The 17,270-nt window shown below is 40.0% G+C and overlaps 1 protein-coding gene across 3 annotated transcripts in view; it reads right to left on the reverse strand.

Annotated features, from left to right (window-relative positions):
• Positions 1-17,270, reverse strand: part of PHEX (phosphate regulating endopeptidase X-linked) — a 115,551-nt gene that overhangs the window by 89,391 nt on the left and 8,890 nt on the right. The window contains exons 1-3 of one of the 3 annotated variants that reach the window (XM_085050584.1): positions 8,670-9,193; positions 4,508-4,576; positions 3,178-3,339 (exon numbers count right to left, since the gene is read on the reverse strand). In XM_085050584.1, coding sequence (XP_084906710.1) covers positions 3,178-3,339; positions 4,508-4,576; positions 8,670-8,787 — 349 coding nt within the window. In that variant the 5' untranslated portion in view covers positions 8,788-9,193. Of the gene's footprint in view, positions 1-3,177; positions 3,340-4,507; positions 4,577-8,669; positions 9,197-17,270 lie in introns of those variants that run through there. The other 2 variants (XM_085050598.1, XM_085050591.1) reach the window with 2 other exon arrangements.

The following is a 17,270-nucleotide window of genomic DNA, read 5'->3' on the forward strand; positions in this document are numbered from 1 at the left end:
GGTCACATCCAAGGAAAGACCTACCACTACTCTCTCCAGGCTAGAACTTTATTTATTTTGTATAACCAGGAGATCAAAGTGAGTTACACATGTGGTTTGTGGATTCCTCTGAGTGCAGAAAAATAAACCCAAGTGACCCTCAAACAACGTATGGAAAAGAAATTAAAGGGGAAGTGATGATATGATTTTAGCTTGAATGCATCTTAAGACAGCTAGAGAAACCCATGGGAGCATTATATATATATATATATATTCCTACCTCATTATAAACCCAAATCTTGAAAAAAAAAGTATTTTTAACTATCACATTACATTGTGCAGATCTAGACGAACCCCCAAATTAATGTTTCTAATCCTGATCCTTCAACCAGAGATATGCAGACAAAAAATCTACCACCCAGTAGTTCCCAGCTATTTTCCATTGACCTACTACCATTTTTCCTCTTTGGAATTCCCTATTAAGGCACCAAAAACCTTCACCAATACAGAGAAATGTTCCACCCTTTTTTGAAGCTGACACCTGCAAAATTGTTTGCTCTTGTGAGTCTGTAACCTAAAAAACCTCCTAAAAACACACACACAAAAAATTCCACAAAAAAAGGAAACAAAACAAAATCCAGAACCACACACACACACACACACACAAACAAACAAAAATGCAAACCAAACAAAAAACCCCACCAAACCAAAAAAACCCACAAACAAACCAAAACATCAAACCCAAAACAAGGCTCAGTATGTTGCACAGCTACAACTAACTTTCTTTGGTAAGACAAAATTAATTCTTGCACTTGCTACCCATTATCTACTGGAAGATCTTCTGCTGTAGCAATTGCCCCTGAACAAAAAGAAAGAAGCTACCAGAATATTGAAGATACACTTGTGCAACATGTGCAACAGGTTTTTGCCCAAAATCCCTCTCTCAGGAACAGGAGCAGGCTCAGGAATATTCAGGGCCCAGGATACAGATTAGATGTTCAAATAGTTTATTTTAAGTAACATAATTTTTTAATATATAGCCTGAATAAATGTATCCATCTATATCACACCATCAAAGAAAATCAAATATGAAAAATGTGTCTTTCTGGCCTAGTCATGTTATCGCTTTAAGATTAATAGTTTTCTTTAATATGATAAGTATTTCAGAACATAGAACTTGCATAATAACCAGGTCTTTAAAGACTAAGGCTATTTTAATCTACTGAGTGTCAAACAGGGACACTCACCATGTGGTACCAAGTTCTACTAGGAGTTCCTGAGGAAGGAGAGATTAAATTTGCTTCCAAGGTCTGGTCAGCCCTATAACTGTTTCTCTATGAAAGAGTTCTTCCTCTTGCCAAAACCTCTGCTAGCAAGGTTGTGGTCATCCACAAGTTAATAACTCAGTGTTGAGATGATTTATTGAAATAACTCAAGTGAAAACATAAATATGCCTAGAGGCTGAAGTTATGCTTGTTATTTCAGGTACCAACACTTTCCTTTTTCCTTTTCTAATTACAGAGAATATATTTTGGAAAGTTTACTAAGTAAAAAGTTAAGGAGGAGGTGGCAAATGTAATATTAAAAACACTTCTGTACATAAGCCAGCATTTCACACCTTTGTCCCTTTCCATGGCAAGGGTCTCTTATTACAGAATTATACTCCCTTTGTTTAATATGGAGTTTCCATTAAGCAAATACTTCTCCCTTTGATGTTTCTTTCTTTCTTTGTGTTTTTCTAGCTATGGACTAGCAAATTCCAAAGAGACTGCAGAAAGAAAACCAAATAAAATCTGGCTTAGCATGACATCCTTGATTAGGACCTGTAAAAAGAGGAAATTAGGGATGACAGGCACAGCTTTCTACTCTACATTCAATTAGGACTGACCTCTTTGTGGCTATGGTTCATGCAGGATGTGCAGTTATCTAATACAGCCCAGTTCTGGCAGCAGAACAATTAGAATGCAAAGCATAACTTAAAACAGGCTCTGGCAATATTTTTTTTCCTTTCTTTGTGACATCTTCAGTAGATTTTAAACAGAAGTCTTGAGATCATATCCTATGCTGAAAACCAAAACTCATATTCTGAAACCAAATGCAGCTTTTAAAATACTTAATGATGTGAAAATTGAATACAATAGGACTCAAGAAAGCAAGTGGGGAAGGGCTTTGATGTCTACACACACACATACAAAATCCAAAGAAAAATAAGTGCTATATTTCAGCATTAAATCCTCAAACTGACTTCTATCCTGTGGTGAGCTCAAGGCAAGCCCTTATGTCAGTCAATATGTCAATTATGTGCTCAAGGTGGCCAATGCTCAAGCACACCACCAACAATGTTAAATCTTGCACGTCTCCCTTCTTTTCTATGACTCTCTTCTAGCCAAGATTATAAGAATCTGGCTGGATTTTCCTACCTAGCAATAATCATCACCCTTTCTCCCCAGCTGGTCTGCAGGGCTTCCTGGTTAGGTGGCCACACTGCAGAGTATAGCCCAAAGTCAAGTCACATGAAGACTAAAATACCTCTCTTCCTACACATTTCCACCCTGGGGCTATTTTTGCCTGCAGAAACACATTCTTAAGCAACTTTCTGTTTCACTGATGATAGCTCAGGTACTTCAGTGGCAGCCTGAATGGCAGTGGGAAGGAAACCCAATACCCAAACAACATCCATCTCCGGAAGCCTGTGAATTGCCTCAGCCAAGGGCTGGGTGAGTGTACTGGGAAATATCACCCTGGTTTGGCCTTATTATATTATTTCCTGCTGTTGGCCACTGTTCGAGACAGCTTGCTGCACTGGACTGATGATGGTCTGATTTTGGGACATTCTTACACGTGTGTGCTGTGCTCCTGCACTCTGGTCTAACCATCTGCTGCAAGGGGGAAAGAGTTAAATCCCATCATCTTTTCCTTTTGGTATAATGAGTATCATTTCATCCCTTGATTCTAAACTGGTAGGATTTCCAGCAATTCTATTCTTCCTCCCAAATTCTGTTTGTGCTATAATTCAGTATCTCTCAATTTGATTTTCAATAAGAACAAGAAAAGTGTACTTAAAAGAGAACATCAAGTCAGGCTGTTGGATGTTATCCAGTGATCAGAAGTGTGAAGACTTTTGGTCATTTCAAAGCCAGCCAATTAACAAGCTACAGTGACAAGCCAACCAAATACTCTCAGAAATTTCATATTTACCCTTTAGTTTGAGGTCCACGTTGTGCCGCAGCCAGGGATAAACCCCATAGTTGGACATATCTTCAGGAATAGGGTTATTATATATCCAGCCATCACATGCAAATCGATAGAAGTTCTCACATGGATCTACAGATTGATTTATCTTGCTCAGGATGCTAGCAGCTGTAAAAATGACACCACATAGATTTGGTGGAATGCTTTTTCCTAAACAGAGAATTACTCAAGGCTACAGTCCAGAAATTATGATTAATGAGAAACAAATAAACAAACAAAAAAGACAAAATATCTGCAATGAATCTTCTTGAGTGCTATATAGCAATGATGACTGAACAAAGCACTACATGAACATGAACTGCTGGAGCCAGACACCTCAAGACAGGCTCTCCATTGTTGCCATGATAGAATTAATTGCCTGACGAATTTAGTAGCAATACGTATTAAGTTGATTGTAATTAGCATTTCAGTAACATTTCAGTAACTGTTTACCTCTAGCTGAATACTGCGCAAGAAAACAAATAAAATTCTGATCTACTATACATTGGAAATTATAACTGTAGTATTTTCAGCTCCATTTTGTGACTGCTTCCCCACCAGTTATTATTGCAGGTAAAAGAGAGGTGGCAAGAGAAAGATCAGTCTGACAGGCCCAAGACTCAATAGCTTTTGAGTACCTAATAACAAAATCATAGAATAGTTTGTGTTGGAAGGAATCCTTAAAAGTCACCTAGTCCAACCTTCTGCAATAAGCAGTGACATCTTCAACTAGACCAGGTTGCTCAGAGTCCCATCCAACCTGACCTTGAACACTTCCAGAATGGGACATCCATAACTTATCTGGGTGACGTGTGCCAGTGTTTCAGCACCCTCACCATAAAAATTTCTTCCATATAATTAGTCTGAATCTATCCTCTTTTAATTTAAAATCATATAAAGTCTGTGCCAGACTGATACAAAAGCAACTCCTTGCTTAACAATTCACTTGCTAGCTTTCTGACTACTGGAAGGAAGCAACAAAATATACCTGAGGGTCCAGTCACTCAACACTTTGTTTCCTATTAAAAAAAAAGAAAATTAACCCCTATGGGAAACTTTGAGTCAACCTGGTTAGAGTAGCATTAGACCAAATTAAAACATGAATTTTAATTGTACAAAATAAAACAGAAGCAACTTGAACAGTGACTTTTTAAAAACTTTGGGGTTGTTGTTCTTTCTCCCTCATTAATTAAGCTTTCTGAGTAAAATGTGTAATGGGAAAAAAATTAAATGGTATAAATATCTCACTAACATACTATAATCATGTTATAATTGAGAAGATAAAATTGCTGCTTACCAGCTTCAATGCATTCTGCAGTCAAACAGTACTGTTCCTTCGGATGAAACTTTATAAGACCTTGGCTAACTGCAAAATGGAAAACCATAATGAGATCATTTGCAATGAATTTGGAAAATTGCAGCCAAATGTTGTGTACTCAATCATTCCAATATCAGTGCAGCCTCTGGTCCCAGTGCTTCTGACTACATTGATTTAGAACACTTAAAATGTATGTTAAGTAAATATTTAGAATGTGCATTAAGTAAATACTGCAGCTTTTACAAATAATTTTCCCCTCCTGGTCCTGCTTTCTCCTTCCCCCACCTTTGCTCTCGGGCAGCACAGAGCAAGAGCTGTCTCTGCACAGTGCTTGGAGTAGCATCACTTCAGCCCTACTCACTGACAGTGAGCATCACCACAATACAAACAATTCAGCATTGCTATCATCCTTCAGAGCTTGGAAACACAGGAGAATAGAATGGCTTGGGTTAGAAGGGACCTTAAACATCCTCTAATTCCAATGCTCTGCCATGGCCAGGGAGCAGCCACTAGAGCAGGTTGCTCACAGTGCCCTGCAGCAGCACTGCACTGCCCAGCACAACTCAGCACCAACAGGACACTTCCAGGGTCTCCTCATTGCAGCCTGGAATAAAGCAGATTGCAATGGGCGCAAGGATAGCTGTGCTTTATAAGGCACAACCCAGTTTCTGTCAGAACTGTCTCCCAAAGGCATTGTAATTGCATTTACTTCCAAAAACCTTGCTGAGAAGAACTATGAAATTGTCAGTTAATTTTGCTCATCTTTTAAAAACATGTATTACAACTGCCGCTGAAATTTAAGCACAGGAATTGCTAATTTCAGACATTGCTCTCAGGCAGCAAATATGCAGATAATTGATACTTGGGATTAAGAAGGGAGAATCCCAAGGGGTAGGTGAAATAGGACTCACTAGATGTGCTCAGTAGGCGTAAAGAAATGTCTCATTACATCCATTATCTTAATAATAGTCCATGGCAAAAATTAAAAAAGGCACATAACACTGAACAAAAAAAACCCAACAATGGAATATATTATGGTACCATAGCTTTAACAGTGCTGATAGTTATAAAGCAATTTCTGCTGTAGTTATATATTGTTCAAAAATGATAGAAAAATGCAAAATAGTATTTCAGCCCAGGAAAATTTTATCATAAAAACTCCTAAAGCTAAAATTAAATATAAAGCTGTTTCCAATCTCACTGTTTTAATGACAACTAATGATAGAAATACCTGAATTTCAATCAAAGTTTCTCAGAAAATGGGAATGTGAAACTATTTCTGGACAGCTTTTCTAAAGTTTGCATTGGCTCAGTGAAACACAACACCTCAATCACCTTTGTAATTTAGCCAAGAAATACACAAGGTTTTGAGGCACACAAAGGTTGTTACTGGAATATTGAAGAACAGTAGAAAATAGAGAAGTGGAGATTTCTACAATATGATTTTGAGCCACTACAAATACGAACTACAAATAATGGATAATGTCCCTTTTAATTAAGTGTTGCACTCCTCCCAGCTCACCTTTTTGCCTGATTAGAATTTAGCCTTTTAGAATCCATTCAGGACTTGAATGTTTGCTTGACTTTTTTTCTTAAGAAAGCAGAGAAAGGAGAGAAAAGCCCAGGCTTTATTTCATTCTTAATCTGAAGCAGTCCTTGTATTTTTGATACTTATAAACAAGAGCAAAATACCTTGCAACTGGGAAACTTGCAACTTTATCATTAGAAAAATTTTTTAAAAAACCTGTGGCAGTAACATTTCCCTTTTAAGTAACAACTGATTTTGATAGAAAAACTTTCCATAGTTTTGTTCTCTTGCCTTTTTATTGTTAAGAGAACTAATCATTACCTTATTGCTTAGGGTCATGATTATAACCCTCAGTGTCTTAGCTTTTTCCTTTATAAGCCTGTTTCCAGATTCTTAAGCTAATACCCTCCACAATTAAGTTTAAAAAAAATAAATCTATAAGGGAAAAGGCATACAAATATACAAATGCAAACAACATGAACATTCCTGTGATCTGGGAATCCCATAGAAGCACCAAGTCAGGAGGAGAGGCTCTCAAATTGTGATTCAAAGCTGCCTGACTTCTCACCCAAGGGAACTGGAGACCACTCTGCTTCCCCCAAGCAGGAGGTGGCTCCTGCCCTGCCACAGCCCCCACTGGGACCAGAGTGTCACAGGCAGGACTCCAGCAATGCTGAGCACTGCCCTGCTAGCTCCCCTCTGGAGTCACAGTGAGGTCACAGCCAGCACAAGCAAGGAACAGTCAATAACAATATCTAATTCTCCCACGTCCTCCTTAGACTTGTAGGAATAATTGAACTATGAGAAGAAGAAAGCAGGAAAAGGCTACATTTCACTCCTCAGGCTGGAAAATTGATTTCAGGTGTACCAGAAACACCAAGTTTTGCAGATTAAATGAAAACTGAAGAAAAAAAGAACATCTTGAGGTGCCTGAAATATTTCACATGGACAGAAATAATGATGTCTATTTCTACATTTTAATAAAACTAAAAAATAGTTAAGCTCAAACTTACAAACACATCCCTGTCACAATGAAATGTGTAAACATCTAATTGAGAAAGTGCTGAACCAAAACAATTCAACTTTTTTTTCCTTTGTTCTTTGGGTTGAAAATTTCAGAAAATTTCCAAGCAAATCCTAAAAGCATTATTGGTTGACCCAGGGCCAGCATTTTTACTTTCTTAGTAGTTATGCCAATGAAAATTTTGACACTGAATTTCTGGCCACAGAACATGCCACAGGCACTCTTGGAAAACTGTCTGTAAGAATTAATATATTTGTTTGAATTTTCACACCTGGATTATGGATAAGGCCGTTTCATCTCTGAGAAGCTATGGTGGTAAACGTCTATTGCTTTTATTGCTCTAAGCAATAAAAAAACAGTCTGGTGCAGGCAAAAGAAGTAAAGGTCTTTCCATTATTACTCCCTGGTGTTTATACTACATTCTTCAAATGAATTTTTTTTTTTTTCATCTAGAAAGTTGAAGATTCAAACTTGCTCACAGTCATAAAGAGTTTTGTTGATTTGAAAGGGATCACTAACATACAATTTATTTGCCTGCAAATGTTGCAGAATTTGCTCTAGAGCAGAAAAACTCAAACCAGGAGAGAGTCTGGTGCTTTAAATATTCTATAGAAAACCTGGCATTGTTTTCTATGTTGTGACTATAAACAAAGCAGACTTTTCAAACAAGATCTCAAGCTCCTCATTGGAGGAGAGTAAAAGTTATGCTTAGAGGTAAGGTTTCCTCCAGTCTAGGAAAATCTCTGTTGGTCTGAAGAAATGAAAAGTTGGGCTGAATTATTCCAAAAGAGGATCCAACTCTGCAAAGTTCTTACAGGTTACAACACAGCTTCCTCTTCTCTGCTTGGAGTTTCCAGGAACATTTATACTTCTACACATCATTTTAGCAGTGCAGGCAAATGCTTTCAAGTGATATTCTAACAAAACCAAAATACAGATGATTCCAAATCTGGGAGAGGAAAACTAATTCCTTCTCTATTGCATCCAGTTACAGCTTATGTATCTGATCAAAATAATTTAATTTCATCCTAGGTGCACTCTTTATGACTTTTGCAAAGGCAACTTTGCAATTCATCACAGAAGAATGGAAAGATCTAAAAAATGTGCACACATATGCACTATTGAAGTTTTCTACAGGAATTTTAGTCAAGCCCTAAATGAAAAACAAATGAAGGAAAACCCAAAAGATTCCATAAAATGTGTGCACTATACAGATTCATTTTCAGGAAACAGAGAATACAACTCCACATCGGTCACAACCTATGAATCCATAATCAGCACAATCTCACCCGTTTCTCTTCGTCCTGTGAAAGAACCCAGTTCTGGTCAGAACACATCCAACTGAGTATCCAAATTTAAATTCAGCATTCAAAAAGTTACATGAGTTCACATTGCATCTCCCAGCTCTAGTGTTCCCACAACAAGAACTCCTTTACTGACACATATCCCTTTCAGAATAAATATAAAATGGGGGTAGAGGGAAAGAGACTGAGATTTTCACTAAAAGACATTGCGAAGCACAAACACTGGCACCAAGCAGACAGGCAGGGGAGGGTTGTGTTCAGGTTAGCGTCAACACTTCCACTTACCCAAGAAAAGCGCAGTGCCAAGCACAACAGTGCCACTCACAAAGACACCAAGGGCGATCCGTGTGGCTTTGCTGGTTGTTCCCCTGGTCTCAGGTCCTGTCTCTCCTTCCATTGGCATAGCTTGGGATGTGCTTGCTCTCGCAGAAGTCTGGTTTTCCCCTGCTGCTGTTGTGTCACTGTTTCAACTGTTCACAAACTGTGCCCATGAGCTCTCCTCCTCCTCCTCTCTACTATTTAAAACTCCAGGTTTCTGTCATGAACCATTTCCTAGGCACTTCCTGTTCTCTCCCTCTCAAAGCAGAATCACATGAAAATAGTAGCTGTCTCCTACGTTTTCCTCTGCCCAGAAGGAGGAAAGGCAAGCAGTGGCCACAGTTCGTGCAGCCTTGCTGCCTGTAGAGCCTCTATGAGCCAATCGCTCAGCAGTCCCTCTTATCAGGGGTTCTGAACACGAGCATTTCACAACGTCGCTGAACAGATGTTTTAACTATTCAAAGAGCTGCAAACCCTTTCCAATCAAAGCAGGATTGCTGACAACTTCCACAAACACAAGTCTGATGGTAGGTTTTCTTTTTTTCTTCTTGCACTTATTTAAAAAGACTAATTATCTGCTGACTAAAGCTTTCTCTTTATAAACTATTGCTGCTGCATCATTTGGCTTCACCAGAAGGGGTACCCACTCAGCAGACAAATCCCTTTTTAAAGCTTCCTAAGAACGCTTAGAATATCATGTAGCATTTTATTTCGGGAATTTGGTATGTGACACTGTGTGCCAAAAATCACAGTCAAGCAGCACAAAGCAATAATCAGCACAACCTACAGAATAGTCCTGCTCTAAAAGTTAGATTGGGTTTTTTTCCAGGCAAGATATTTTAGTCCTTGCTGATACACAACACATTTTAAGGGATGATCCTATGCTTCCAAGTCAAGTAAGCTCAATGGAAAAGTATCTATTTGGAACTTTAAGATGGTGAAGAATTTTTTGAAAGTTTTACTTATATGGATTTCCCAGTGGGTAGACTTGATAATCCTCTCTCCACGTAGCAAACTTTTCCCATTCATCAAATTACAAAATTAATCATTTCAGGGTGAATTCTGTGAGCTGAACATGACAGTCAGCCCTCTGAGGAACCCTTGCTTTCTCCAGAGCTGGACTCTCATACAAAATGTAAGGATGCAGGGAGAGGCAGCACCATGGTCATGCTCTCAATAACAGTTTATGCGCCTGAGTTACTTTTATGGGGACTTACAAATCCTTATCTCAGCCCCCAACCATGCCAACAAAAAGCTGCACAAGGAGAGAGAAGAAAGACATACATATGTCACAAACTGTGTGAGAGCAGTTATCAGTTTGGAGACTGAACACTTTTTCCATGTGAACACCTCACACAAGTTGTCCTGGATGTCACATGGACATTAAGAGAAAGCCCACTTTATCTAGAAGACTTAGAGTTAGAAGGTCCTGAAATCTTCACTCCGCAACCCCCTCTACAGCCTCACTGGGGTCCTGCAAATAAAATGCCCTCAGTTCTTATTCCTGTCTCTCTTCACCAGGAAGCTCCAAGAGGGCATTTTCATCTCTGCTAGGTGCAGCACAGGAAAAAAGCACTTGCTCCTTTTCACCTGCCTACTTGTCCCCCATATAACCCAGGATTTTTGACATCCATCAGCTGGGGCAGGAGAGGGAAATGATGTCACAGAACTAGGAGGACCACATGCCTCCCAGTACAAAAATTCCCACTCGTGCATGAATGAGTCCATGGGTGTGAACAGATCTCTGGTTATAAGCAATACTCAGCACAAGAGTGTTAACAGCATAGGTTTGAAAAGGTATTTAAGCAATGTTGGTGCAATTGAGTCTTCATATCAGAAATTACTATGTCTCAAAGGGGCTGCTGAAACAGCAGGGTATTGACACAGAAAATGCATGGGCATGGTGTGATCTCAACACTTAACCAACTGTGTCCATGATCCAAATGCTGAGTAAACCTCAAAAGGACCTTTTGACAAGTATTTGCTGTTGGCTACCTGATGGTTTTCCTACTGAACCCCTGACAGTACAAATGCTGAGGTATTAGATCTATTCATACTGACCATCAGCTTTATATCAACCCAACCAACACTGAATTATCACATGCCTACTCAATTCCCCTGTAAGTTCTAAATTTAAAGTTCTGCCCCCTTGAGAAGTACTAGTATGTACTGAACATCTTGCTCTGTCAGTGTTTCACTACCTGGGTTTTGCTTTCAGGGATCTCTTTTTAGGACAAGATCAGGTCAGAAACCAAGAACAGCTTTCAACAGCACAAAGCAGCAACCAGTTATTTCACTTTAGAAATCTGTGTTGGGGGAAGAGGGAAAGGAGAGATATGGAAGCAGTAGGGAGAGGCTGGACAATTCATTCCCCTTTCCCAAGCACCCAAAAAGAAGGTGGGGACTATGGGAACATGGAGCTACCCCAACAAAATCCAGCAAGCTCCAGCTACAGGAGTCCTCTGAAGAGCCAGCCCCAAGCAGCACATAATCCTTCTGGCAAGAAAAATCACAAATCAGCTGCCAGCAGCAGAATGACTTTTCCATGTTTGGGTTTGTGGGTTTATTTACACTGTAGCATAGTATAAGTGTCCTTCCCTCTGGCTGTAGAGCCTGGCTGTAGTCAATAACCCATCTTGGTTTCTCCAGCACATACAGAGCTATGAAATTATGGCTAAACCATAAACAGCTGCAGCCAACAGCTGCAGAGGTCCATTTCTGGCAGTGCTTGAAAAGGTGCACAGAGCACATGTGAATAAGGTCCTGATACTGATGATCTGTGACAGAAGCCTGTAGAATTTAATTCACGTTTTTGATCAGCATTCTAGGATTTGGTTGCCTTGCTCATCTCGAGTCCAGCAGCTCTTTGGCAGGTACAGGACACACAGCCACACTTAACTGCTGGAACTGCTAACAGCACCCCTGGCCATTGCAGCCCAATAAGGCACTTAATGAGGCTGTGGAAAGACTCTGCTAAACATTCATAAAACACTGACTAGACATGGCGGGGGGGAAAGTAATAACTAAATACTACATGCTCCAAATCTCTTTTCATTCACTCAGAGTTCCATCTGACCAAGATCCCACTCAAACAATGGAATCACTCTGGCACTTATAACAAAGCCTGGACAATGCACAAAATATTCCATCCATGGTTATATGCCAGAGCTGGCAAACCCTCTGGAACATGCTCTGGGCTGAACCACAGCAAGTGTCCCAGCTTCTAGCAAAGGTCTACCTGTGAATATAAGTGTGTGTGCATGCACATGAACGTATACTCACAAACATACACATGTGTGTTATCCTGCTCTTCCACAAGCAGACACAATTCTCACTTCCATCCATATGTCAGAGTCAAAGAAGAGCACTTGACCAGAGCTAAAATCAATGGGACCATGTCAGCTTCTCCTCATATAGCTTGGCTCAAGGAAGTTCCCATCTCTTGAGGTTTGATTATTCAATTGATAAAATCACACATGTTGCCCAGTTTTCACTGGAACACTGAAAAGCAGTTGCATAGGTGTTCCTGAATGTCCAGAATGGCAAAATAGCCTGAGGCCAGCACATAGTCAGCCCAAGCTTGATTAAAGAACCTGTTTGCAATGAGTGGAGTACTGAAATATTTAATAATTCTGGCATAGAGATAATTTTAAAACATTTAATAATTCTGGCATATAGATAACTTTAAAACATATTAAAATAATCACTGATACTTTTCAGACAAAGAAAAAAATCCCAGCTCAGTTCTAGAGGTAAAACCCAATATAACACATGTAAGGTTACACCAACACATGAGTTACAGACATTGCCTCAGAAGACACTGTTCTCATGGTGCACATTAAAGACTTGCCCTGTCTGGGAGGTGCCTGATATGTTACTTTAGAAGCAGTCCACAGTCACAGCATTACAGCTGTGCTGATGTACTACTGAGCATTTTTAGTCTGCAGTAAAAGGAAAACACAGCCACCATCACACTGATGGAAGCAGAGACACCAGACACAGCTTGAGTGGCTTCCTCAGAGAAGCAGAGGTATATGCTTGCTTCACTGCAAGAGATTAATTAGTGTGAGTCAGAGTAAAGGCTGTATTCCATCCCATTTCAAGGGTTCCACCCTGTGCCTTGAACTGTTTTTCAAAGCATGCAGCTGTTGTAGCCAGAACTGGGCTTTATGTACACAAAACGTGCTTGAGAAAAGCCCAACATACTGCATTTGAAGACAGCTTGACCAGTTGTCATCAGATCTCTGAATTTTATAAATTACACTCCCTTGGCTACAAAAGCTGCCAAATTACTGTGCTGCAGCCAGCAAAAACCACACTCTGGCACTGCTTCGTGCCCTTTATTCATGGGACAGATACAGCTGCAAATTAATGACTCCATTGTTTTCCACTGGTACAGCCACATCACAGAAGGCCTCAGTGCATCTGTGAGAATGTGGGTCATTAATTAGGAGTCAATACTGAGCCAACAGGATTTTCAGGGCTCCAAACACTGCTGGTGGCAAGCTTTTCCACTAACTACAACTGCAACTGTGAGGAGAACACCCTGCAAAGCAGAAAACTTTGTTCTCCTACATTTAATACCCCAAATCAATTTTCTTTTCTTTTTTAATTCCCAGTAGACTAAGCTATTTTCATTAATCCAAGAAAAATTTTTCCCTGCTGCAGGAAACATTTCATTCTCTGACCAAAAGGTGCTTATATCTAACCCAAACAGCAACTGACTATGAAACCCAACATCTGGGATGATTAAAGTTAAGCCACTCAAGTTTGCAAGCTTTTTATTTGCTGCTTTTGAAAAGGCACTTTAATGAAGCAATGCATATGTTCTCAAGCAGAAAGAACTGCTTTAGGTCTTTCAGCAATTTTTCTTCAAGAAGCACATTAAATTCTAGCTAAACCAAACACTACTTCTCCTGAAGATCACATTCGCACTACAACAAGAGAGTGTTTACATGGAGCCATCACAGGGGCATCCTTCCCATCTGTCATCCCACTGCATAGATCAAACAAGGGTGCATGCTGACATGGGCTGTGGAAAGATACAAGAAAGATACAAGATACCCTGGGGTAACTCAGAGCAAATTTTTGCTTTTTTCATGTAATCTAACTACATATATGAGTAAAGACTCTGGAAAAAGTGTAAAGACACTGAACAAGACACTGCTGGGAAATGTCACTTTTCCAATGGCCATAGCTGTAGGTGCAGGGAGGTGGACAGAACACAAATAAATGTCTCTTGTTTCCTTAAAATATTGCTTCATTCCACCAGAGTTTTACCCACTTACTTTGCTGTGTCCAGATGTTCGCTCACAGCTGTCAAAGCCTATTTATACGACCAGTGGAAGCAAGAAGCTTGGTTACCAAGGAGTTTGTGTTCCATGGATGAATTTTCAGGTGTGCACTGAGACATACATTCACTGGCATTCTGAATTAAAAGAAGAGGAGAGCCATCAGTCCTGCATGTGACTACTTTCAGCATCTGCATCTACCAAAGAGATCCCTACACTGTGACCTCCTGTCTCTCTGAGAAGCATGACTGCCTCTGCAAAAGCAATGTCTCCTGCCTGCTCTCCCACTTGGATCTCCAGCAGTACAAATCTGTCTTTACACTCAGCAGCAGAGCTCAGAGGCAGCTGCAGCCAGGAGCAGAGCAATTGCTCCACAGAGGTGCCACTGAACAGGTAACAGGCACTCTGTCACTGCTATCAACTTGCTTGTGCTAACTTTTGTGGGAAACCAGAGAAAGTAGAGCAAAAGCTCCTCCAAGTGCTTTAAGCCCAAGGCAGTAGAGCTCAGCAGTCCCATCAGGTAGCAGCTCTGGTGAAAGCTCTTCTCGCACAGGGGCTGTTGGGTCACATCTCTGTGCACAACAAATGCACCTACCAAGGGCTTGGAGCAGAAACAAGAGACCTTGTCACACAGGCAAAGAGTTTTCAGAATTAATATCTTTGAACCCAAATCCCCTCTGTCAAATTTGACTGAAGTTGGCTGACAAGGTCCAGTGTTACTTAGCAAGGCTGGGCGGGAGAGAGGGGGCACAGAAGCAGGAAGGCACAGCTGCATAACCTCTGTTTTCAAAAGAAAACAGACTAGCAAAAAAAACCCAAAACCAATCAAGCAAAAAACCCACCCAAAAATCAAAATAAAACGCCACCAAAAACCAACAGCAAAAAACCCCCCACCCATAAACCTGAAACCCCAAATCCTGCTCTCCCAGGGTATTGCTACAACCACCTCAGGACCTTCCTGAAGTTAGTTTTATTTCAAAGCATTTTAATAGATGGAGGTTTTTCCTTCTTCCTCATCTCAAAATGACATTAAAATTCATTTTGCACACAGCTAAAAGACAGAAAAATCCCACATTAAATCTGATGTCCTAAATAAAACGCCCCTTGACAACGTGAGATTTTGTGTGTCGTCAATCCAGTGGAGGTATTTCTAGATATTGTCTGTTCTTGTTCCCATATTGGTGCAACTGCAGTAACTATGTACATATCTAATAATGATGAACAGCAGCCCCTCAGCAGAGTTTAAATGTATTTAGTCAGCAAGCTCTCGGGAAAGGGGACACCAGAGTCAGATCAGGTTGAAACCACAGCATGAGGCCCCATGAGACAGGATTGTCAAGACCAAACATTTGCTTTCCTGAAGTTGCAGAAATCTTCAAAAATCAAACAGTTAGGCACCAACTATAATTATCTTTACAAGTCAAATTGCTAGGTCTCTGACAGCCCTTCCCTGAAATTTCCAACATCTCTATTTCATATAATGCTTTGTTGTCTTCTTTACTATTAACACAGGCTGTGGAACAAAATAAGGATTTCTGTACTGTCAAACATACCCAAATTACTTGTTAGACATCAAAAGCAGGATCATTATGTGGTATTGCTCCCCATAAATTTTTACTAACCTAGGAACAAATAGCTGAATTGGTGAAACTGATGAAAGGGCCTCAGTATTGCTCTAACTAGCTACTATTAGCTATTTAAATAACTATGCAAAGAAATTAGCAATACTGTTAGCAAAGTTAATAGCAATGACAAAAATAGTCATGACCAAGCTTGCTTGGGAAGGACTTAACAGGGAAGGAAAATTATGCTGACCAAAGCTAAATCCTTTTCCACAACTTGCAGAAAGGATCGCAGTCTTCTGAAAAAGTTGCCTTAGCTTCTCCAATATGCACTTCCCAAGCAAATAGCAGAATCTTAGTCCACTAAAAAACACTGATAAATTCATGGGTCTTTAATAATTTAATGCTATTTCTGCTGATAGTTCTTTGAAATTACTGCAAATATGATCAGCCTCTTCCTTGGTTGAACTGTTTGACTGAAATGGGACATTCATTATCCAACTTTACAACAGTACCAGGTAACTTTCATAAAGATTGTGCTTTTCATTAAAAAGTGATGGATATGATCAGTGTCTTGTAATTTGGACTACCAAAAGAAATAAGATTGGCCAGAGCATACTCAAAGCATCTGCTTTACCTAAGCAAAAGTCTGCTGGCTGGCAGTTAGTTTCTAAAAACCAAATAGGAGTACCATGGCTTTTGAAGCAGCAGTTAATGAGAGAAAATAAGAGCCTGTAGAGGCATATTCCATCTCCCCAAACCAGAGAGAAAGCACTCACAGCCACACTAAGACATGCAAGAGAATCTCCTACTGGCTTCTCAAACCTGCCTTGACTCCATATTTGGGCACAATCCCCACTGTGTTCAGGGCAGCTGGGAACAGAACACTGGCAAGACCTTGATGAGAACTACAGTGTGCCAGGGGCATCAGAGAGATCAGGACCCCAGGCTGTGCTGTAGCCAGCTAGGATGTGGTCCCATAGCCCAGGACATCAAATGTTTCAGTGAAAGACCTTCATTTCCTCACAGGTCTTGCTTACACTTCCTAGAGCCCAGGACTTGCTCCTCTTACACAGGCCTTTCCTAACTCTCTCTGGTTCCGAGTCTTTCCCCGGAAAAGCAGTCTAAAAAAATGAAGTGTCGTGTTCCTGCTTTTCGCCAAGGTGCTGACCACTGCTGAAATGAATTTATTGCCTTTGCAGTCACTACCCACACTTTCCAGAGTACCAGCACAGGTTATCAGGAATGATGCAAATGCAGCTCACTTCACTCTGAGTTAATCAGATAAACTCACGCTCCTGTCCAGGCTTTCATAGCATGACACCATGACTACATTTTCTTGGGGCATTGCAGCCTTTGCCTTTGGAAGACATGCTCCTAAGAGGTATTGAGTATTTTCAACTTCATTTCATAAAAGTATTTATGGCTTGCTGCCTTTTTTTTAACCACGTATTTTTCTCTCCTATATCTAGGCATAAAAGCAACTATAAAACACAATTTTAAGTTAAATAAAATACTGAATGAAACTCATCCACTGTTGCATGAATCTGGATACACTATAAAATATTTAAAGCCATTCAAATGTATTTTGATCAGCATGACATAAAACGTATTTTAGCATGCTTAAAGTTCAGATGTATTTGAATATCCTTTGTTGACAATTTAACACTCAAGAATGGCCAAATTTCTGCTGTTCACTGGAAAATTGATTCACT

Source organism: Lichenostomus cassidix, chromosome 1 (assembly GCF_008360975.1).
Source record: "Lichenostomus cassidix isolate B80296 chromosome 1, HeHo_3.0, whole genome shotgun sequence".
NCBI lineage: Eukaryota > Metazoa > Chordata > Aves > Passeriformes > Meliphagidae > Lichenostomus > Lichenostomus cassidix.